This window comes from Argentina silus (assembly GCF_951799395.1).
Source record: "Argentina silus genome assembly, chromosome: 9".
In the NCBI taxonomy this organism is placed as follows: Eukaryota; Metazoa; Chordata; class Actinopteri; order Argentiniformes; family Argentinidae; genus Argentina; species Argentina silus.
The window spans coordinates 4363607-4386997 of record NC_139663.1 but is presented as its reverse complement, the minus strand read 5'-3'; the positions used below and the strand labels follow the sequence as shown (position 1 = coordinate 4386997).

General features: G+C 43.6%; 2 protein-coding genes across 3 annotated transcripts in view; one reads left to right on the top strand and one right to left on the bottom strand.

The window, feature by feature from the left end:
• The window catches only part of LOC310809180 (ras-related protein Rab-26-like), a gene marked incomplete at both ends in the record, with an annotated part of 51818 nt that extends 38072 nt beyond the window's left edge, over window positions 1-13746 (top strand). The window contains 4 exons of the mRNA XM_083676367.1: window positions 11635-11700; window positions 12451-12507; window positions 13276-13352; window positions 13647-13746. Coding sequence (XP_083532493.1) covers window positions 11635-11700; window positions 12451-12507; window positions 13276-13352; window positions 13647-13746 — 300 coding nt within the window. The remainder of the gene's footprint in view (window positions 1-11634; window positions 11701-12450; window positions 12508-13275; window positions 13353-13646) is intronic.
• A 1341-nt stretch (window positions 13747-15087) lies between these two features.
• LOC310809776 (arf-GAP with dual PH domain-containing protein 1-like) overlaps window positions 15088-23391 on the bottom strand; it is a 17557-nt gene continuing 9253 nt past the window's right edge. Inside the window, exons 5-12 of one of the 2 annotated variants that reach the window (XR_014554412.1) lie at window positions 20313-20425; window positions 19769-19915; window positions 18106-18189; window positions 17888-17950; window positions 17546-17617; window positions 17148-17376; window positions 16711-16860; window positions 15088-16284 (exon numbers count right to left, since the gene is read on the bottom strand). Coding sequence is in view for 1 of the 2 variants with exons in the window: in XM_083677232.1 (XP_083533358.1) it covers window positions 16832-16860; window positions 17148-17376; window positions 17546-17617; window positions 17888-17950; window positions 18106-18189; window positions 19769-19915; window positions 20313-20425 (737 nt within the window). In the remaining variant the exon portion in view is untranslated. Of the gene's footprint in view, window positions 16861-17147; window positions 17377-17545; window positions 17618-17887; window positions 17951-18105; window positions 18190-19768; window positions 19916-20312; window positions 20426-23391 lie in introns of both variants that reach the window. The other variant, XM_083677232.1, reaches the window with a different exon arrangement.

The window sequence follows — 23391 nt, the reverse complement described above, 5'->3', positions numbered from 1 at the left end:
AAAAAGGCTTTTTATTATTTCCTCACCTGACATTTAGCCTCTATTCCATTCCACCTCTCCTCCATTGGAATGTGAACACTTTCAAATACTAATTTCCTCTTTTGTATTCATGCATTGACTATTTGGAAAAATCCATTTCTCATGGTAATTCCTCTTGCACGCTACACCAAGGACAGGGGGCTTATAAACTGAATACATTTCACCCTTCAGTATAATTGCCCATCAATGTTGGTGTGATTACACATGATAAGTGTCTCACCTCTTTCCTCTCCCAGCCACGGTGGACCAAAATGGCTGACATGGGTTTTATGGAGCCCGTGTTAAAGGAGTTCCAAACAATAACATCCTCCCTAATAATAATATAACTCCCCCGAAATGGACTTGCAGTGTCAGACATTAGTTGTTGTGTTTCTGCATGCGTGCAAGATTTGAAGAGGCAGCCACCAGAGACAGAAAGGCAAAAATCTGTGAGTCCACTCCACTATGACATCCCTGGCCAATAACAACATGTTTGTACACAAACCGAGTGTCGGGTAGGACATTCCATTTTAGAAAGCGCTTAGGCATCAAAACACTGTTCGTAAATGAAATATTTCTTTCAAGGGATCTCATTCCCTGATCGCTACCAATTAAACATAGTCTTTACAACCATTAGGAAGCTTTTAGAAAGCTTGAATGTTACATATTGCACATTTAAGTTTGATTAGCCACCACGTTGTTAACTGATTCCCACCAATAATAATGTAGCATATTGTGCTTCTCTATTCCTTGTAGAGACAAAGGGGTGGTTAATTTGTTATTAACAATTAAACAATGTAGGTCTAATATTGACATCGCTTGTGTCAAAAAACAAGTGGTAGTTGAATTAGGAAATGAGGAAAGGAATAGAGCCCCCCCCCCCCCCCCTCACACACACACACACACACACACACACACAAATACACACACACACACACACACACACACACTCACACACACACACACACACACACACACACACACACACACACTCTCTCTCTCTCTCTCTCTCTCTCTCTCTCTCTCTCTCTCTCTCCTTCTCTCTCCCTTTCCCCCTCTCTTCTGCTTGTATGTGCGTGTTAAGCCTGTTTTGGCCCTCTAACTCCCTATTGTATGGTGGGAGTGAGTGAGGAGACCTTGGGGTTAAACGATAGTTTGACAAGCTTTTTAATTGTTACTATATTTACTTGTTTTTGTTCTAAAGGCGGTGTGTGTGCGGGTGCAAGACCTTCTTCTCTTCTCCCAAGGCTGTCTCTAAGCTTAAGAGAAAACCTTACCGTCTCTGACAAACCTACCTTCCTTAACTCTCCTTTACTCCTCAGCAATAAGGAGAATTGATTCTCGTTTCTTCCCTATCCCTTTTGTCCTTATCAGAAGCCATGACAGGGTAGTTTGGAAAGGCCAAATTGAACTGTATTTATATGTTAAGCAGGAAGGTTGGAGAGATTAAGGACTTGGAGAATATTGCCTCAGGGCATCTGAGAAAACACTTATTCTTTTTGTACCCTCTCTGTGTCATCAGCACATTCACTTTATATCCCTGAGAGAGAGGATAGGCTTTCGGGTTCACATCCACTGGAGGCCCACCCTGATGACTTGATCTCGATGTAACCATTTTCCACTTGAAGGCCCTTAAACACATATAAGCCTGGAATAACAACGACTCAAAACTGGCCTTAGTGGGAGTGAATTTACTGAGTCAAGCATTTCTCATTATTTGATTTCAGCAAATCACGCGACTGTGAGGCGTGGCTCTGAATCAGAAATGTGTGGTGCACAAGCACTAGAGAGAAGTGATTGGGAGATGATTGATGTGAGGGAAAGATGATTTCTATGCGGCTGGCAGATTCTCCTAGCCCTTGTATTGTAAACGATGGCCAAGTATGATGCGTTGGTCCACCAGACCTTCCAAGCATTTAGGTGGATGTGTCTGGGAAAAAGATTACATTTATAGTACATTCTGTCATACACCTTCCCTTCCCTACCCAAGAGTTTAAGATTCAATTATCTCTTTGACTTAGCCCAAATTCTAGGGCAGCGGCTCATGTAGATAGATAGATAGATAGATAGATAGATAGATAGATAGATAGATAGATAGATAGAAACTTTATTTATCCCTAGGGGATAAATAATTCATGTTGGTTCAGCCAAGTGAATAACTGATAACAAAAATCATTCATATGAACTTTTTCCCTTCAGCAGTAAACTTAGACATAATGGATTTTAGGGACTAATTGAAAGTTTTCTTCTGCTACTGTTGATTGGAGAAAGAGGAGGGAATTACATTTTTCTCTCTTCGCACTCACTCACTCACTCTCACGCACTCACTCTCACGCACACACACACACACACACACACACACACACACACACACACACACACACACACACACGCACACACACACACACACACACACACACACTCACGCCCACACACACAGACAATCACACACTGTACACAGACATGCATATGAAAACACACACACACACACTCACATAAACACACACCAATCACATTATTTGCACTGCAGCCCCTCATTCTCCAAAAACACATAAACTATAGGCCTCAGATCCCACTCACATCCCTTTCCATTGGCAGATACATACACAAGCTCCTCTTCTTTTAAACATGAAAAGAGCCTTTGTTCTCTTTATCCCCCTGGCCGTAGAAATTACACCATGAGAGAAATTAATTTGTTTGCTTTTTTGTTGTTTTGGATTACAGGGTACTTATTTTCAGGTGGATTAAGGTCATGATATAGTTGCACGTGGCATTGGTGTTTGACAGTGTAAAGTAATGATGTACTGTCGATGGCTTCAACCTTCTTAGTGTGATTGACACTTCTAATCAATCATAACATTTACTCCTGCATTAAAATGGATGTGTGTGTTTACATGGGGGTGGGGGGTGCATTTGTGTGTGTGTGTGTGTGTGTGTGTGTGTGTGTGTGTGTGTGTGTGTGTGTGTGTGTGTGTGTGTGTGTGTGAGAGAGAGAGAGAGAGAGAGAGAGAGACTGTGAGCATGTGTTTGTGCTAAGAAAGACAGAGATTCAACACTGAAAATTCAGTTCTAACAGTTTCCCGTCATTCTGTTCAGCTTAGCTGCCATATTGATCCTGCTCCCCGTCCCAGGAGACAAGGCCTAGATTTTCCCTAAATCTGTAGCGCTTTCTTCAGGGGCAGCTTAGCACGACTCCGCCTGTATCTGTGAGGAGACTACACTGTCTGTTTGTGTAAAAACTTTGATCAAAGCCCAGGCAGAGCTGCACTGTCACCAATAGCAATCCCCTTAGACAATAATGTGACAACCACTTTTTGAGAGTTTGGTCGTATGCAGAGTGACAATCCAAAGGCTCCATGAGATGGTTTCCGTATGTTTGCCCCTGTAAGTCACATTGAAATACAGCAAAGTACAGTCATTTGAACCAAGTATTCTGGTAAAGATGAGAGGTTGGATGTCACTGGTTTATTAATCTCTGATACCAGAATCTCCGTGTGCCGTCAAATTTAAATGGAGAGTCTGACTTAGTGAGACTACTGGTTTATTGGTGAATGCTCCAAACCAAGCGCTACTTCTGATCGTTCCATTGTGAATCATTCACCATCCCGAAGAAGAGATTTAAATAGGAATAGAGTTCATGAAACCTCCCAACCTTTGCTATGATACATACTGAAATGATTCACTGAATGATGCCTTTCCCTCCCCCTCTTGCTCCCACAGCAGTACTACTCTGTTGGAAAAGCTATCGGGTACATAAATTCACCCCTGAGAGCCCCCTGTCATCCTCCCTCAAAGCTGGGCTAAGGGAAGGGGGGACATCAAGGGCGTTGCTCTGTCCTCCTGCTTAAGTAAATAGGGAAAACAAAAACAAACAGGGTGTCGACATTGCCCTCACGTACTCTCAACTGTCACATCAGGTCAAACCACTGTCCCTGGAGGAGGAGCCTCACAACGGAGGAGCCTCATGCACACGCCTGTCTGTTCTCTCTTTCTCGCCCCGGTCTCTCCTTTTTTCTTGATTTTCCTTCTCACTCCTTCCTCTTTCTGTCTCTCTTTTTTTTTATCTCTCACTCTCCCCTCTCTTTCTCTCTTTTCCTTCCTTGCTTTCTCTCTGTCTCTCAAATAACCCTTTGGCTCTTTCTATCTTTCTCTTCCACCACTTCCATCACTCTTTTTTACTGTTCAGTGCTCAGCGGGAGGTTAGCAGATCAGCTAGTTATCGAGCCCATATGCGTCTCTTCCTCCCTCCGTCTCTCCCTCCATCCACCCTGTCTCCCTCTGTGTGCCTTGGGCCCTGACCGAAGACCTCCACAGCCCCACACAGCCAGACCATCAGTCACTCTGATGGGAATCTGGGGGAGTCCCTGTGTGTGTGAGAGGAAGACTTTCACTTTCGTTCCAACTGTATCTCTCTCTCTCTCTAACATACTCTCCATCTAATATGGTCAATTTCTATAGCAAATAAAGAGCGAACATTCCACATAGGACAGGACAAGGAGGCCAATTGTGGATGTTCCATGGGAGGACAGGTTGATGTACAGAGGGAGTAGGACCGGGAGATGGCCAGAGGTTGATTTGTTGAGGGGAGTGATGTGGAGAGGTTCTTGGAGGTTGCATGTGGGGATCGGAGCTTGGAGGAGGCAGATGACCAGAGCATGGAGGGCAGGAGGTGGTGGTGAGTGCAGGGGGTGATGTAATGTTAACCACTTGTGGACATTCCATGTGGGACAGGACAAAGAAGCCAAAAGTGAGTTATGGAAACCAAGGGAGTGACGATTTATGGAGACACTGATAACAGTGCGGTCGGTAGGTGAAGGGAGGTTCATCGGTACCAAGCACTAGAACCACAGTACTAATATTCTTGTGATCATTACGATGAGCTCACCACCAATATTGCACCATCCCGAGAACTATCTTTAGAAATGGGAGGGGAAACCAGGCTGTGACGAGGTATAGGAACCGGGTGAATGATATTGGTGGCGAACAGCCAGGAAGTGTAAATGATTTGCATATGGGGGATGGAACCTACATTTGAAATGTATAAACATGGTGTATTTGGGAGAAAGAAGGGAGATGCTTCGCGAACCACCTCAGCTTTTGTTACTCGTAATAAAAGTCTCTGAATAAACCATCAGCTCTAGTCTTTGACATTTTATTATTTTAAGTATTTTAACTTAGAATTCCACCACACTAACACACTGCTTTTCCGAGTACAAAAGTACTATAGTAGATGTACTGATCTACAATTTCGTCCAGTTACAGCATTCAACAAAAAATACATTTGCAGAAATTACATTTGTTTTTGACAACATTTCATGACATGTTTGGGGGTTTTATTGGTTTGTGAGATAAATTTAAAGACATTAAATTTACATTAAATTTATGGCATTTAGCAGACACCTTTATCCAAAACTACTTACATTTGACAAATACATTTGACTAAGTAAGTGAATCATCTATCCATCAGTCATCATAAGAAACATATATTTATGCTAAACCAGGGGCTATTGGCACTCACAATGCTAGAAGAAAGGAAGATTATTATATATATATATATATATATATATGTATATATTTACAGGAGAGAAACTTGCACAGGGGGGTAGAGGGGATGAATAGGTCTATAGGAGGGACAGTTAAGATGTAGCCTGAAGAGATGGGTCTTCAATCTGCGGTGGAAGATAGGTAGTGACTATGCAATCATGACAGCAGTGGGAAGCTCGTTAAATGCATCAAATCCATTGGCCCATCTAATCCATTGGCACTTCTCAACTGCCTCTCTGTTGGAGGAATAGGTGGCTGATGCCAGGGCACCATAAATAGATTGCCCACTCTGCCACCTCACCATCCTGCCGCAATTTGCTGCATGTTACTTTGGCCATAGATACTGCATAGATACGGCCATAGATAGATACTTAGTCTTAAGGGCCTAGCCCAGCCCCATTTAACCATGGTCAGCAGTGTGTCATTACACTCCCTACGACCCTGGTGACTATTCTCATCATGCTGTTGTAATTGGCAGCCATCCTCTCTGATAACCCCAGTGTGCCACACTTCCTGCTTTGCACTTCCAGATTGCACCATAGGAACGTGTCATTTCCTCCTCTCAGAATGAGGGAGCATTACCATGCCAGGTGCATCGTGGGGTACTGGATGACTGGCTATGGAGAGAGAGATCCAACAACCTTCTCTTCAGTGAACCAGCAATAGTTGTGGACCTGAAAGACTGACCTTCAGCAATATGGTCACGTCTTAATAATCTCTATAGAAAATGCTTTTCGAAATCTTCCTTTCTTCACATTTCATCATACCAGTATCAGTATTCTTTGAGGGATGTTTGTCAATTCAAGTCTGGGGAGCAGTGGAGAGCAGGACCTCAATTCGATGCCTTCAATTATTTACAGTGTCTGGCAAAAGCAAGTCTCCTCGTCTTCACCGGCCTGATAAGAGGGCTTGTAATTGGACATAAAGGAGCTGTAACACTAAAGCTGGCGTGAAAAATGGATTGATGTCAACACTTAGAATGAGGGAGCAGGAGAGAAAGATATCGTATTGAAGAAGGAGAGAAGCGGAGCGAGAGTGTAGGAGGGAAGAAAGAGAGGAAAGAGAAGGGGAGATTTAGCCTCTGACACGCCCCGAAATTCTACTTTTAATTGCTTTACTTCAAGTAGGCCTTCAGTGTTAACTGTGAAAACACCTAACGGATCCTCTCTCACAGCCATGGATGGATGCTGTTTTGTTTTGGGCTGTAGGGATGACTTTGGACAAACATGAATGCGTTGCAGTGGTAATGAGAATAAATGGCTGTGTCTGTGAAAGTATGGAGATCAAAAGGGAGGGTAATCGAGAGAAAGAGAGAGACAGAGAGAGAGAGAGAGAGAGAGAGAGAGAGACAGAGAGAGAGAGAGAGAGACAGAGAGAGAGAGAGAGAGAGAGAGAGAGAGAGAGAGAGATGCTCTGGTTGTCTTTGTTTCAATCATTTCAAAAGCACTTAATGGCTTAATATAGAACAGACCTTGCCCATCTAAATCATGTTGGCACGGGTGAATGAGCAAGTCTGTACAGTAAGTAGCTGTGTGTTTGTTTAGCATTCATAACCTACCACAAGGCCACAGTGGCTCTTCTAATGGGCTGTTAATCACACTGCTCCTATTAATCTCAGCCCTGCCATCATAGCCACAGTCTGGGATGATAGAGGGAGAGGTTAATTAAAACGTCTGTTCATTTTCTAAACCCATTTCTCCTCCTCCCCCCTTCTACCCTCCCCGTCTCTCGTTATTTTGTTTGTTCACTCGTTCTCTCTCTCTCTCTCTCTCTATCAGTCACTTCAGATTTCCCATCATAGGCCCATCTCAGAGAATAGTAAAACATAGGCTCCACAATTACATACCACGTAGAATGCTGTGCCCAGGATGCTGGTGTGTAGTCCCATTTGGAACAGAACTATGGTTTACAGTACACACAGTATGTGTTTACAGTATGGTTTACAGTACACACAGTATGTGTTTACAGTATGGTTTACAGTACACAAATCAGTGGACTGGCATCATACTGACTGTGGTACAGAAACAATCTCAATACAATGTTCAAGTAACGTCAACATAGAAAAGATAACATTAACTGTATAATTTGAACTCAATATTACAGGCAATCAGAGGGCTGTATTTAACAGCCAATCAGAGGGCTGTATTTAACAGCCAATCAGAGGGCTCGATATTACTGCCAATCAGACAACTGCATTTAACAGCCAATCAGAGGGCTCGATATTACAGCCAATCAGAGGGCTGTACTTAGAGGTGGCTTTCAGCAGCACTTCACACCGTGAAATTTCTGCAGCGACGGGACTTAGACGTACCCCACTGAAGTGTCGGCCTGTACCTATTAAACCCCTACCTACTGTATGTAGAGTAGAAACCAGTCTACATAGAGGAATTCCCAGTCAGAATACTGTTTCAACTGGCAACTTTATTCTTCCCCTCTATGATAGACGATATTTTCCATTCTCCAAGGATAGATCACAGGAGGTGACACCTGGAAATAATGATGGCGGTGGTGAAATTACCCGTGAGGGAATAATGTCTATAAACAGCTCAATGATGTCTAATTACTGGTTATGGTTCATTACAAATCTAAATGACAGGAGAGACATTTACTGGCAATCTGTTGAATGGATGGAGAGAGGGTTTATTCCAGTAAATTTGAGTTCTGGTGAGGGAATAAAAGTGAAGGTCCTTATGTTCAAGGCTGCTAGGTTGGAGGATAATGAAAGCTTCTAGCTGGGTAATGGTCAGGTGTAGCTGTATTGTGTTGTGTACTAATAGGAACAGCTGTGTTTAATAGGCAGTCAAGGTAAGGGAGAAGCAAAGGTTCTGTGTTGGTGTGTTAGTGTGTAGCCATGACAAAGTGGGTGTTGTGGATGAATGATGTGACATTTCAGCTGCTCCAACCAATTCCACCCAATCCAGTGACAAAAATAGAGCAGTACCATGATCTTTAACTTAGAATATGTCAATTCCTCAACACAAATCCCTCATATACAATATTGATTTGGTGATAAATCTCTCAATGTCAACTGATCGATTTCATCAATAATGTTGGTCATGTTGTTCATAGCTAAATGAGTGGTGAGACTGAGGACTGTTGAGTTGTAGGAGCTGTCCTTGATCCTGGTGTGGTTGTCCCTGAACCACTCAGTTCTGTAATATACACAATTGATGACTCCAGTAACAGTTGACATATGTGTTACCTCATCTATGGACATTACTTCTTAATGGCTACTTGTTTTTCATGTTTAACACAAACAAATATCCCACAAATGTCCCCAATCCCCATCTTTATCAGGGTGAATGCTGTATAGGGTCTGGCTATATATACCCAGGCTCTCAGAGGGCCTTCTCTAGCCGGTAGAGGTGGCCTGGAGGCTGGGTTGCAGATGCTGGGTCTCCCCCTCCCTCTCCAAACCCATGGAACCTCTCCTCTGGATGATAATTTGGCTAAAGACCCACTTCTTAGAGAATAAGAGGATCAAATCGCTAAATATCCCTGACCTCATTAGCTCTAACCACATAACAAACAAACTCTAATTTCAGAGGCTTGAAACACACTCATTCTAAGCTTCTCAGGTGACTGAGGATGCATTTGTTTAGGAGAAAGACAATACACTCACTTCTGCTCTTATGCCAGCCAACAAATGTCCAAACGGGTGTGTGCACAGGTGCACACACAGGGGACACCTAGACTTTAGCACAGAAATGAAATAAAAAAGAAGCTCTCCCTTGCCAGTAGTGAACGTTGTGGCTGTGCAGAACAACACAACCATCCTGGTTAGTTAAAAATAACTGTGGGAGCTTAGTGGCACGTTGGTAGACGTGCTAATGGAAATACTGCCACCGCTCTGCGGCAGGCAAAACATAAAGCCTTTAACAATAGCCATCAAACAACACTATTTAAGCCCCACTGCCAGACATATTTCAAACAGGCTGTTCCCTATCCCCAGATAACAGCATAGCGGGAGGCGTTTTAACATCCACAGAGCACCCTGCTTTGCATGTAAAACAGCAGCCCATCACAATCCTATTCACCAGAGTGTCATCATACACAATGCTGCCATGAGTAATATTGCCCTTTCTGTTAAATTAACATTTGACAATCAACTATCGCACCAATGAAACAGGGGGTTGAAAAGAGAACTTCAGAGGGCGGGTTGGTGACATTCGTAACAGCTGAAATACATTTGCTTGTGAAGTAATCGGATAGGGAATAGGGGTAATTCTACTGATGTCTATGAGAGTGTGTGTGTGTGCGGCAAGGTTTTTGTTTTTTAACATTGTAACATCATTACTATTTTTTTCCGATCAGTACTTTAAGCTGTTCTTCTTTTTTTTTTAAAGTGATTTAGAAAAAGCTATTTCCACCGTGCACCTGTACCTGTATCAGTATGGCTGTGCAATGCTAATCGGGTAGGCTTGTTACAGCTCATGCATCATTCTCTTTGATGTGTCTAGGTCCCTTGGGGACCAGATGGGCAGGATAGTGGGAGCTCCCTGTGTTGAGGTGGGCTGGTGTGAGTAGGTTACAGATGAGGATGGTGGGTTAATCTGAGGGCAGACACACGTTTTGAACTGTCACATATTGAACTGGGCTCTTGGCTGCGAACCAATCATCTTGAGAAGCCTCCTTTCCTATTCTCCATCCCCTTGCGACCCCTGGTGTGAGAGGCTGTAATAAGCCCGTCGCTACAGGACATCAGTATGTGACGAAGGTGGTAACAAATTACATTTTCTGCGGTTGTATTATTTTTGCCTCACTGGCCCTCTTAAATAAAGGTTTAATAATAATAATTTTGCCTCACTGATATGTGGTCAACATGGGACACTGGTGGACTTCATATTGTTATTCAGCTGTACACTCACTCATATTTCATCACTGTTTATCCAGTAGAGTCTCAGGTGGGTTCAGCTTAGAGTCAGTGTGTGTGTGTGTGTGTGTGTGTGTGTGTGTGTGTGTGTGTGTGTGTGTGTGTGTGTGTGTGTGCGTGTGTGTGTGTGTGTGTGTGTGTGCGTGTGTGTGGGTGTGCGTTTGTGTGTGTGCGTGTGTGTGTCGTGTGTGTGCGTGCGTGCATGCGTGTGTGTGTGTGTGTGTGTGTCGTGTGTGTGCATGCATGTGTGTGTCGTGTGCATGCATGCGTGTGTGTGTGTGTGCGTGTGTGTGAGTATGTCCGTCTCCTGTGCCTCTCCCACACTGTCTCAGTGGCATTGATCTGACCCTGACTTGATGATGTCACCAGGGTTAAATCACTGGGTTAAATCATTGTGACATCAACAGAAGTAATTACAACAGACTCAACCTGGGGAAACAGCTCTTGGTCAATGGGCAAAAGAAGAAAAGGATTGACTGCTGTGGTAGTCAGAAAGCCAATATGGAGTATTTCACTGGGGGTACAATTAAGCATTGTAATGGTGCTATGCCGCCCTGGAGTGCTGAGATGAGGGATATTATTTTGGCACGGGCGGGTCTGTGCCCCAGTCGATTTAAAACCTATTAACAATGTCTGGATGGATGGCCTGGTCATTGCTGCTTGGTAGGCTATAGACAGGACTATTGTTATTGTTGTGATGAGGTGTCAAGATTGGCAGGTGATGATTGTGTGGGTTGGTGCTCTACGTTAGAATTTCATAAAGCTTTATAATTTCCCTTATGTCTTGTCCAAGGATGCAGGGGGAGGCTTTTTATTAGTCTATTGATGCTCAATGTTTGTTTACACACACACACTCTCTCTCTCTCTCTCTCTCCCTCTCTCTCTCTCTCTCGCTTTCATTCCTCTGCCCCAAGTACTCCTTCTCTCTCTCTCTCTCTTATTCACAGACTGGTCCTTTCTCTGTGTCCTTGTCTTGGCCTCAACCTTTCTCAGCGTCTCTCGGGCCGGCTGCATTTCTCTGCGTATCTCTCCTCCACTTCTTAATAATCTTTCAAATCCCACAGCGTCTCTCCATGTCGCTCCTCATATCTTATTGGATTGGATGCCCCTACTGTCCTAAAAATAGGTGTCTCTTGGCTTCTGTCTCCTGACTTCTTCTCTCCTCTGTCGTTCCTCTGTCTCTGTGCTCGTCTTCTCAGGCCTGGCTGACAGAGATCCATGAGTACGCCCAGCAGGATGTGGTCCTGATGCTGCTGGGCAACAAGGTGAGGCATCCTGTGAAATCCCTAAATCCAGACACACCTGTCGTCAGACGGCAGTGCAAGCACAACAACATAAAGACACAACAATATATAGACACAACAACATACAGACACAACAACATACAGACACAACAATATACAGACACAACAACATACAGACACAACAATATACAGACACAACAACATACAGACACAACAATATACAGACACAACAACATACAGACACAACAACATACAGACACAACAACATACAGACACAACAATATACAGACACAACAACATACAGACACAACAACAATTTGCAAGCAAAGGAGTGCTTGGTGGATCTTAATTTTTTCATAATAATGTATTCACTATCCAAAACAACAACTACTGTATATTCTCTACTCTCCTGGGATGTCCTACTGTATCTAATACAACCTAAGTCCAACCAGACAGCTGCACACAGACACAACAACAGATAAGGCAATATGCAGGAGTAGTGTAACAGACTTTATATTATATTATGATTATGACTAAAATAGATCCAGTACACACAGTATACTAGTAAGAACTGAGAACAGATGTCCATAGCCCAGGAGCTTAGTCTAGTGATTCATCCTCTATCAGAATTCTAACACAGATTCTAGCCTCATTAAGTATCCTCCCTATAACAATGCGAGTTTAGGGCAAACAAGTGCATTCTGCAAGCCTGTGGCATTGTGGTGACTTATGCTATCTGTCAATCTCTTCTGTCTCTGTCTATGTCCCCAGGCTGATGCCACACAGGAGAGGGTGGTGAAGAGAGAGGATGGTGAGAGATTGGCCAAGGTGAGTGTCAGGAGGGTTGGAAAAAAAAAAAGACCAGTTGCCTCATACTGTGGAAAGATAGTATATCATTTCAGGTGCAAATTGTCATACAGAGATAATAATATCCTAGTCAATGCTTGCCATCTCTCTCTCTCTCTCTCTCTCTCTCTCTCTCTCTCTCTCTCTCTCTCTCTCTCTCTCTCTCTTGTTCTCTCTCCCCCTTCCCCCCCCCCCCCCTGCCATGACTCAGTATTTCCATGGTCAGATTGCTATTGATTTTTACTGTTGTGGGGAAAATGCACCATCTGCAAAAATACAAGATAAATAAGAAAATGGATGGCTCAGTTTATGAGATGTATGACTCTACTATAGAAAAGGAATGTATGTATTCTTCAAAGATTGAAGGCATACAGCTGGTGCTAACGTTCTCTAGGTGTTGTCTGCGAGAGAGAAAAACACATTGTGTAAGTCATTATTCTGGGCTAAAGACAAATTCCCCAGTCACCACACTGACTGGGACACACTTTGTCACATTATATTCTCGTTTATCCACTGCAGAATCATGGTTCTCATTTATCCACTGCAGAATCAACAATTCTACATATTTGTTTTAATGTGAGATACTATATATTATAATCTCCCCCTGGCTGCTGAGGTGTTGTTGCTATTGTATATTCATGTGTATTACTTCCAAGTAGGCTGCCAGTACATGTTGGAGATGTTACCTCCAGGGTCAAAGGTTACGATAAAACAAGTGTATCTTCTTTCTTTTGTGTTGTGCGCGTGCAGGAGTTTGGGGTTCCGTACATGGAGACCAGTGCTAAGTCAGGCCTCAACGTGGAGCTAGCCTTCACTGCTGTGGCCAAGTGAGTATGCCACAATATAGGAGTAGTGGAGGTGATAGGTGAGAAATGGGACAACCTTCCTTCCTACAGTACCTCCTGAATGTGTTGATTAGTGTGATGAGAAGCAGTTTGCCTCCTACTGGAACTCCATCGTATTTCTTACAATTCTTCCTGCTCCTTGTCTCACCTACTTTTCTCTCCATAATTGTCTCTCCCCTGCTCCTCTCCCCTGCTCCTCTCCCCTGCCCCTCTCCCCTGCTCCTCTCACCCTCTCCTCTCCTGTCTTCCCCTCGTACTCTTATCTCTCTCTCACAGAGAGCTGAAGCACAGGTCAATGAAAGAGCCTAGTGAGAAGTTTAAGCTCCAGGACTACGTCAACAAGGAGATGAAGAGTGCTGGCTGCTGCAGGTCCTAAACCTGCCACATTTGGGTCATTCATTGTGTGTGTGTGTGTGTGTGTGTGTGTGTGTGTGTGTGTGTGTGTGTGTGTGTGTGTGTGTGTGTGTGTGTGTGTGTGTGTGTGTGTGTGAGACACTGTCACTCCATGTGGCCTGAGTCTGAGAAATGGGGTGTCAGGTATAGCTACTGTGCATCTGTGTGACCACCGTGTCTGCCCTTCCTTCATTTTGTCTTTTCTATTCCCTCTGAAAGTGTCTCAGATGCTAGTATTTGAATCTGTGGGTTATCTCCCTCCTCATCCCCCTCCTCATCCCCCTCCTCCTCCTGTGTTCCGGGAAAGCACTGCTCCCACACTGACCCACCTCTTCCTGCAGCTGTGAATGTATGCCTAAATCCAGGCTTCACTCTTACCCCATCACTGTGTGAATTCCTTTTATTTCATTCCTACCTCTGAACCCCCCCCTCCCCAATACGGTCCTCTGTCACAGTACTATACTGTATATAACCCCTGCCATTGAATAACCTCATATCCCCATGTCTTACATGGGCTGCGTCTCTTTACATATGTCTTCTCATTTCAGCCTCTTTTAGTTTCATCTGTATGGATGGAAGAATGTCCAGTACGTCTCATTGTATGAATGTGTCCCTGTGCAAATCTGGGTGAATCTACGCGGTAGAGTCAAGGTTCTATGTCAGTGGCAACATGGATCAGTATAGCTGTCAGTCATACACAGGCTCTTTCAGCCACCTCAACTCACCAGCATTATCTTTACTATATGCTGGTATTGAACAAGCAAGATCACCCTTTAGGGAATGCAGAGGAATGTGTCTTTCAAAACATTGATTCAACATTATAGTTCAAACATTGACACAGACAAATAGTATGTACCAATCTGATGTACTCATTCCAGTGTGTTCTGTTGTGTCTCATTCCAAAAGGATTGCAGGAGATTGATTGAAATTGGAAGTCAGTGCCAATGAAAATTGCTCCTTAAACATCCAGGATACAGAGTTTTATCTGACCCCCAGAGGATCAGCCATAGAAAGGATAAAGAGCCTGGGTCAGGGCTTGGGTGTTTGGGGGTGAGAAGGGACCAGGGATGGGAGCTGTCCCAGGGAAGGGCATTGGTGGATGGGAGAGATCTCCTCCACACCTCCCTGGCAGGATGGATCCCTGGTCATCTCCTTACCCCCTGACCCAAACACTGGACCTGTGTAGTGTGGGAGCTCTGGGCGTGTCTCCATGGCTACATCACTTGAAGGCCACTTCCCCTGTCTCCTACAGACAGGTCTAAAGTCCAATCATATACAGTCAATCAAGTTTTTAAAATAGTTTAGTTAAAAACAGAGGAAGGTTTAAGAATATGTATATTTTGAAAAATTCTCATTTTGAATAACAATATGTAAAATATTGAGTTTATTATTAGCTTTTTTTTCCTGCCAGTATATTCATGTTTTGTTCCTTAGATTTATATTACTGTAGCACTTTCAATGTAGACAAAGCTTGGAGATGAAGTCTGGAACCTGCAGAAAACATAAGGGAGAAACAGCTGAAATGAGGGAAAACCTCTTTAGGTAGTTGAAGTGTAAAGTGTTGTACAGTAATTTAGAATGTACAGTAATTTAGAACAACGAGGAAAGGAAACCCATATTATTGTTTGCAATATTATCTTTAAAGCTGCAGTATTGTTTCATAGTTGTTTGAAGCATTGGTAGGCTACTTTTCGCTGCTTTATATTCTAGATATATGGATATGTTGTGTGTATATATCGTGTTTGTCATCTTTAAATGTTTTATCAAAATAATATCTTTTAAAAAATCTTGGTCCAAGGATCTTTGGAATGGGTTCATTTTTAATTGACCGGAAATTAGGCTGTCGCAATGTTTTCTATGATTGTTCTCTGTAGTGTTCGCAGTCACGGTAGTAGCCTTCACAAGTCATTCTCAGAGTCAGATTCTTGTTCTGCTTTCGGTTCATTTATTGACCATCAACATCCATAGAAACAGAAAATTAAATATACAGTATTTACATAATATTTTGCCCTTCGAAACTACATGTCCAGGCAATGTATTGTTACCACCCATGACGTTTTACTATTCTTCAGTGTGCAACAACTTTCTTGTAAATTCAAGTTAAATACAATAAAAGGTACAAGACACATCTGTCACACAGCACTAAAGAGGACTCTAGCAATGATCCAAACACAGTTCTGTGCACAGTATAGTATGTTTAAAGCTTTGACTGTATCTCCCTCTGTTGGACAAAAAAGGTAATAGCACAGAAAGAACAATATTTCAAAAAAATAGATAATCAGAAACAGTTTTTGTATTTAAATTAGAATGATTTCCCCTTTAGGTATGTTTTACAGGTTCTTATACTCAAATTAAATCACAATGCGTATTAAAAAAGAAATAAAACAATGTGGTTCCTGTACCTGCCCATAAATAAATCTACCTGTACCATAAATAAATACATGAATATATCTGCACCAATACTGCACAAGTATTTTCTGTTTCTCAGTTTTTGACAGTCCTGTTGAGTGTGAATGTTTGTCTGTGGAAACCAAGAGAGACAGAGGGAGTGTGTGAGACAAATGCCCTAATCACACTGAGTCACTTCCCACTGTTTGTGAAATGTCTACTTGATTCCAGCCTCAAATACGTTGGTAAATAATGGGTCAAGTAATCAATAATCAAGTAAGTCCAACTCCAACCAGCAAGGGACATTACTCCAGGCCATTTTGGACAGAAGTCAACATTACCATCACATGTATTTTTTATAAATAAGTTATTTTCTCATAACAACTGCATTACGGATGACTTTATGATATGATATGCATTACAATAGTCCAACTCTACAACATGGGATGAAGAGCCATTCAGAGTCGTAGAGGACAAGGTTGGCACGAAGCTGAGGTGAGTCTGGTGGAAATGTGGGAAGGTGGGAGAGAGTTTGGCAAGGTATAATAGCAGCTCTTACTGGAGTCTTTGTCTCCAACCCTCGTTTACCCCTCTGTGGTAACACACACTGATGTAGTTCATCCTTCTTTTATCCAGAATACATGATGGGTCCTCTGCACGGGGAAGAGACAGTCTGGCTCTCATGGTTTGTGCTTGAAGTGGGCCTCCACTGCAGAGAGCAAAATGCATAATAACTCATTGAACTTGACCCCGAGAATTCAGCTCAGCCACTATAGAATGTGTTTGTTCAAATCAAAATCCACAAAGCACCAATGAAGGAGAAGGAGAAAATGACTTGGTCATAAGTAGTAACATACTAGATATCCTGAGTCATAACCAGCCATAACTCAAGAGAGAACCTGCCAGGGTTTAGGAATAAGGTCTAGTACTAAGGTATGTATAAGGTATAGGTGTTGGTATAAGGTGTTAATCTGACTATAGTGTGGGTGGGGCTACCTGCATACTCCTGAGGCAGCATGGGGCGGTTGACCACGCTCTGGAAGGAAGCCATCCAATCCCTCTGCTCCTCCTCTGTCTCGCAGACAAACAAGAACTTCCTGTCCGGCGTTACTATGGTGATTCCAAACTGCCAGTGGTATCCCTGGGTGGACGGGGGCAGGCCGGGAAGCACGGTATAGCTGTTCTCTTTACTCCCTATAAACACCTCACCACGCGCATAGGCATCCTTAGAGATGGGGTGGGGGGGGGGGGTGGTGGCTCGGTTTATTTGTGTATAAGGGTGTGTGGGTATATGACATGCAGAAAAAGCACATTCTCTATTGAAGTGAAACAGTGCCACCTGTTGGATTCATATTAAGTTGCATCTAATTTAACCAGGGTAAACCCAGGCTTACCAGGGGATCTTTGAAGTACATGAGTCTCCTGTCATCCATAGTGAACCATCTCTTCTTGAAGCCCTCTGTGTGCTGTCAGAAAGAAACAGAATAGTCTAAGGACTGAAGCAGGGCATTCTGCCACTGTGTTGTTGATGCAGTATCACAATAACTAATGGCCATCAGGATCAAATACTGGATGCATTTAAAACATTGTCAAAATTGCAAATTAGGGTTAGGCAGGCAAGAGACTTGTGGCTGTACATGGCCATTATTAGCATGATAACGTTTAACATTACAGCCATAAGACAGGTTAGTAGCTCTTCAGCGCTGGGTGTTACTGGTAGAACTAAACCACTTCACTTTTGGACCTGTCTTCTCCATGTAGCCCTCCTTAATGTAGTTCCTTGTTAGCTTTGGCACCAACTGGACAGATATGAGAACAAAGGCAAATGGATTAGTGTGTGTGTGTGTGTGTGTGTGTGTGTGTGTGTGTGTGTGTGTGTGTGTGTGTGTGTGTGTGTGTGTGTGTGTGTGTGTGTGTGTGTGTGTGTGTGTGTGTGTGTGTGTGTCTGACTCACATCAGCATCATGGGCCCCGGGGAAAGCCACCTGCAGGTAGTGAAACCTGGCTGCTCTGATCCCGTTAAACCAGTCCACCATTTCCTGAAGAAAGTTTTTTTTTTTTTTAAAGACAGAGTGACAACTAATCTCAGCATTATTTACTGGGAACAGGTCTGGGAACAGAAATCTTAAATTTCAGGGTGTTTCCTGCCACGACATGTAATTGAAGATATTGTCCTGCAGAGGGAGACACACTCTTGCTTTGTCATCAACAGCTGTTTTGCAACTCATGCCTCCTACAGAGAGAGGAGTGGGTACTATTCAAGATATGCAGTGCCCAGCGTGTGAAGCATTTTTTCTTGTTTTGGCTCTTCTATACTCCAAAAGTTTTAATTTTAAATCAATTACTATGAGATTAATGTAGAGATTTTATTTGATGGTATTTGTGTTCATATTGGTTTCACAACTTAGAAATGACAACACTTCTTATACATAGTGCCCCTCTGTGCACCAGAAGTAATGGGACAATTGTCTTGACATGGGTTTCTGGTTAGTCAGGTGTGTTCAGTCACATCATTTGTGCAGGTATAAGAGAGCTGTCAATGTCTAGTATTAATTTTAGGCTTTGCATTTGCCTTTGGAGTCTGCTTTTGATGTCTGTCAACATGAGGACCAAAGAGGTGTCAAAGAAGGTCAAGGAAGGCATTATTAGGCTGGAAAAGAAAAAAAAGAAAACAGCCAAAACCAAAATCAGAAACATAGGCTTGCTGAAAAAGTTTGGAACATCATTATTAAAAATTAAAAAAAACTACCACTTCTTCAGGGGATGACCAAAGAATGCTCACCATAATGAAGAAAAACCCCAAAACAACTGTCCCACAGATCAGGAACACTCTCCATGAGGTAGGCATGAATGTGTCAGAGACTACCATCCGCATAATACGTCATCAGCTGAACTACAGTGGTTTCACTGCAAGGGGCAAACTCAAAAAGGATACAGGTCAGGTTACAGTTTGCTAAAAAGTACCTGGAAAGCCTGCAGAGGTCTTGTATGGACAGATGAGATATTGTGGACAGATAAGACAAATATTAGCATGTACCAGAGTGATTGCAAGAGGAAAGTTTGGAGAAAAAAGGACCTGCACAAGATTTACAGCATACCATCTCATCTGTGAAACACGGTGGAAGGAGTATTATGATTTGGGCATGTATATCTGCCTAGAACTGGCTAACTTGTCTTAATTGATGATGTAACTGTTGATGGCAGCAGCAGAATGTATTCTGAAGTGTACAGCAACATCTTGTCTTGTCAAATTCATTGGATGGCACTTAATTTTACAGCAAGACAATGACCCAAAACAAATTACCAAAGCAACTAGGGAGTTTTTCTGGGTCAAAAAAATGTCAATGCAGTTGAACAGGCATTTAATTTCCTTTGCTTAATTTGGACATTATATTATTCTGTCCCATTACTTTTGGTGCCCTTAATGTTCTGAATGGTGAAACCAACATGTACAACAATACCGTAAGTTGACAACATATACTTTAACCTCATAGTAATTGTTGATTTCAAATCCAAACATTTGGAGTATAGAGCCAAAAGTCGAAAGAATGCTTCACTGACCCATTACTTACGCAGGGCACTGTATAATCAAGACAGTTTATGCCTAGCAGGCGTCACCTTGCCATCCTCGTGGTACACAAAGATGTTCCTGGTGCTGTTGTCCTTCAGGTAGGTGATCTGAAGCCCATGGGTGTTGCCTATCTTGGCCGGTTGGAAGGTGGCGTTGAGGGTATGGATCTTCATGAGGGCCTTGGGCTCTCGAGCCTGTGGACGGAGAGGCGAGGGGGGACATGGAATAGGAGTGGTCACAGTCTATGGAACACTATGGGTGCTATGTGACAATAATTTTTCTTGGCACCAAGTTCTATTGGATTTAAGAATTATTTATTAATGGACAATGTAAGAGCTAAAGTCATGAAGAGAGGGAGAAGGAAGAGGAATATGAAATGTAAGATCTTAATGATCTATTTTCATGACATTTCCAGGCTATGTTATTTAGAGCAGGGCCAGCGCAGGACCTCCAAGCGCCAGAGGGATCAGACACTTGGAAATACAGCGTGAGAGGGATTGTGTGTGTGTGTGTGTGTGTGTGTGTGTGTGTGTGTGTGTGTGTGTGTGTGTATTTGAGAGAGAGAGAGAGAGAGCGCAAAGAACCACTCACATCATGCTTGTTGAAGTACTTCAGAGCGCCCTCCCTCTCCGACAGAATAAATTTGCGGCTCAGGAACTGTCCGTTGTCTCGCCCTCGTTTCCATAGAAACCCCTCTCTGTATCCTGCGAAGAGAGAAACCACAAGGGTCCCGTTCCAGAGACACAGAAGAAATGTGAGGAAAGGAGTTAGGGAGGGGAATCCACAAAACACAGTAGAGGGAAGGATTATAGCCAAAAAATGGCCTTGTAGTGTGTGGGTGTGTGGGTGTGTGGGTGTGTGGGCGCGTGGCAACAACATCAGAGTGGGTCAGGGATGGTGGCGTCGTCTCCGCCTTTGGCAGACATGAATAATTCACCTTGAATTGCCTGAGCGTTCGATGGCTTCCTCCACCAGCCCGATCAATGCTGAAATCAAACTCCTCACTGAGACCACCCTGTCCTCCACCCTGCTCCACTACTGCACAGACACACAGCAGACTGGACTCAACTATAACCCACCCACAGCAGAACCTGCCTCATTCCAGACCCCGACCCCAATACATACAGAGCAATGCATACAGTAGAAGACCAGAATACTACTCTGCTTCAGTACATCACAGAGCTAGTATTGGACCTCTGACCAGCTGACCACAGTGTATAGCTATCGTATAGCACGATACATGTTCATGGAAACACACCCAGTCATTCAATGTAATATACTGTATATACAGTGTACATACTCTTCCTCTTTACTCTACCGCATTTCCCCTTTCTCCTCTCAGAGACATTAGTAGAATGCATCTCTCACACTCCTCTCTCTCTCTCTCTCTCTCTCTCTCTCTCTCGCTCTCTCTCACACACACACTCACACACACACACACATTCTCTCTCTCTCTCTCTCTCTCTCTCTCTCTCACACACACACACACACACACACACACACACACACACACACACACACACACACACACAAACACACTCACATGCCAGATTCCTCCTGGCTCTGTCCTCCAGGCCTGTTCCTGTCACTGGCCTCTCTGTCCCCACTCCGTCTGGGCCAACAGAGCCAGAGCTAGGAGTAGAACTGCACTGTCACTGCACTAGCCTGCCAACACACACACACACACACACACACACACACACACACACACACACACACACACACTGCACTGTCAACATCTTAACCTGCCAAAACAACAACGCAGCTATACAAACAAACACACACACACACACACCACACACACACGCACACACGCACACACTGCACTGTCAACAACCTACCCAGCCACAACACACTTTTTCCACACACATGAACATCCTCTTTTTTTACACCCAAACCCATAGCAACAGATCTTGTACTGGTAACTTCATCACAATGTTAGAAGGCTATGACACTGGATTTATTTTAGAAAAAGAAACCTTCAGTATATATCCAGTAAAAATATGAGCAATAGTATAGTATGTTGATAAGTGCATCTTTCCATTATATGCAATGCAGTAAAAGAGAGACAGTGCAGGAAAGATGAGCATCCCCAGAGTGACAGCTTCATTGGAGTTGTCAGTTACTGTAATGCTACTGTAAAAGTAAAAGTGTTCCATTCCCCTTAAGGAAAAATGCTGGAGGTAGGGAACAGAAATCCCCTTATCTAGCTCCCTTTCCCCATCCCTCTCTACCTTTCTCCTCCCACCCCTCATTTTCCCCTCCCTCCTCTACTTCCAAGTGTAGTAATGAAGTCATCATCCTCTGAGCCGTATACAGCACCCCTGCGGCTGGGGAATGAACCGCTCTCATCCATAATGCAACAGGCAGAATGGGTTGGACCAGTGGGAGCAGGGGTGAGATCCCTCACTGTGATATGCCAAAGTTGACCTACAGGATCAGCTGGACGTGACCGTGTCCAACAGAGGGGAATGCATCACAAGAGGATACCACAGTCGTCAAATAGTGAGATTAACACCAGTTCTTTGACAGCAGCAGTGACTGTATTCTTCTCTCTAGGTCCTATACCACCTTATTTCAGTAGCTTGGCCTGGATCAAAACAACAGCATTCTTGGGTTAAGGTTGCTAGCCCTGGGCTAGTTTGTTAGGAAAGCACAGCAAAAGTCATGTAGAGCCGGAGTGAACAAAAGGCTGCATTCTTCACTGGTTGGAGAGAGAAACAGGCTCATTCTCTTCTTGCTCCCTGTACGCTACTCAACAGAAGGCACCATTGAGAGATGGAGAGAGAGAGAGAGAGAGAGAGAGAGAGAGAGAGAGAGAGAGAGAGAGAGAGAGAGAGAGAACAAGCTGGAGAGAGAAAGAAACTGGAGGGAGAGAGAGAGGTGTTGACGGTCATGGGACGCTGGTGAGAGGGCCCTGCCGTCCAGCACCACACCAACCTTGCCCTCCACCCAGCCACTGGCATGTGGCTGACCCTGGTACAGCCACACCACTCCCTACAGAGCCCCTGGCATTGACGGAGACCCAAGCTGACAGATATAACAGTAGTCAGTCTACTGAGACAAGAACCAGAGCCACTAGTGACCCCACTCAGAGTGACAAAGACACCACCACTGGCCCAGGGTACCCCACCTCTGTGAAATATAAATTAGGAGTACTATTCAACTATTCATTCGCCCAGTTCAGAGCAGCTGATCTATTGGGCGATCAGTGTTAGGGGCTGATCTGTGCGACACAACAGATCTATTCAATGGAATACTGACCTGCATATTCTTCTGTATGCAGCCTGATCTCTATGGGTTTGTATTATCACTCTGAAGAGTATGAATTAGGCTGTTTGAGAGAAGCTTAGAATCCTAAGCAAGCTGCCCAGTGGTAAATATGTTGTGTACAGTAGACCAACATACAGTACTATAGCAGGTATCAAAGCTGTGTGCTGGAAAACCTTGTTCGTGCACAGGTGAAGTGCTGATGCTCATTTTGAATTCCCTGTCTTTTGACAAGCCCTTACTTCCAACGTTGTTTTTTGGTCATTAATTATTTATTAGCTGGATCTGATTAGCGCCCAGGTTGGTGTCACTCTCCCCCACCTCTAATGAGACTGCCCAGGGTAATTAACCTAGAGACATCCATCACAATGACATGCACCTTTACCACACACACGCACAC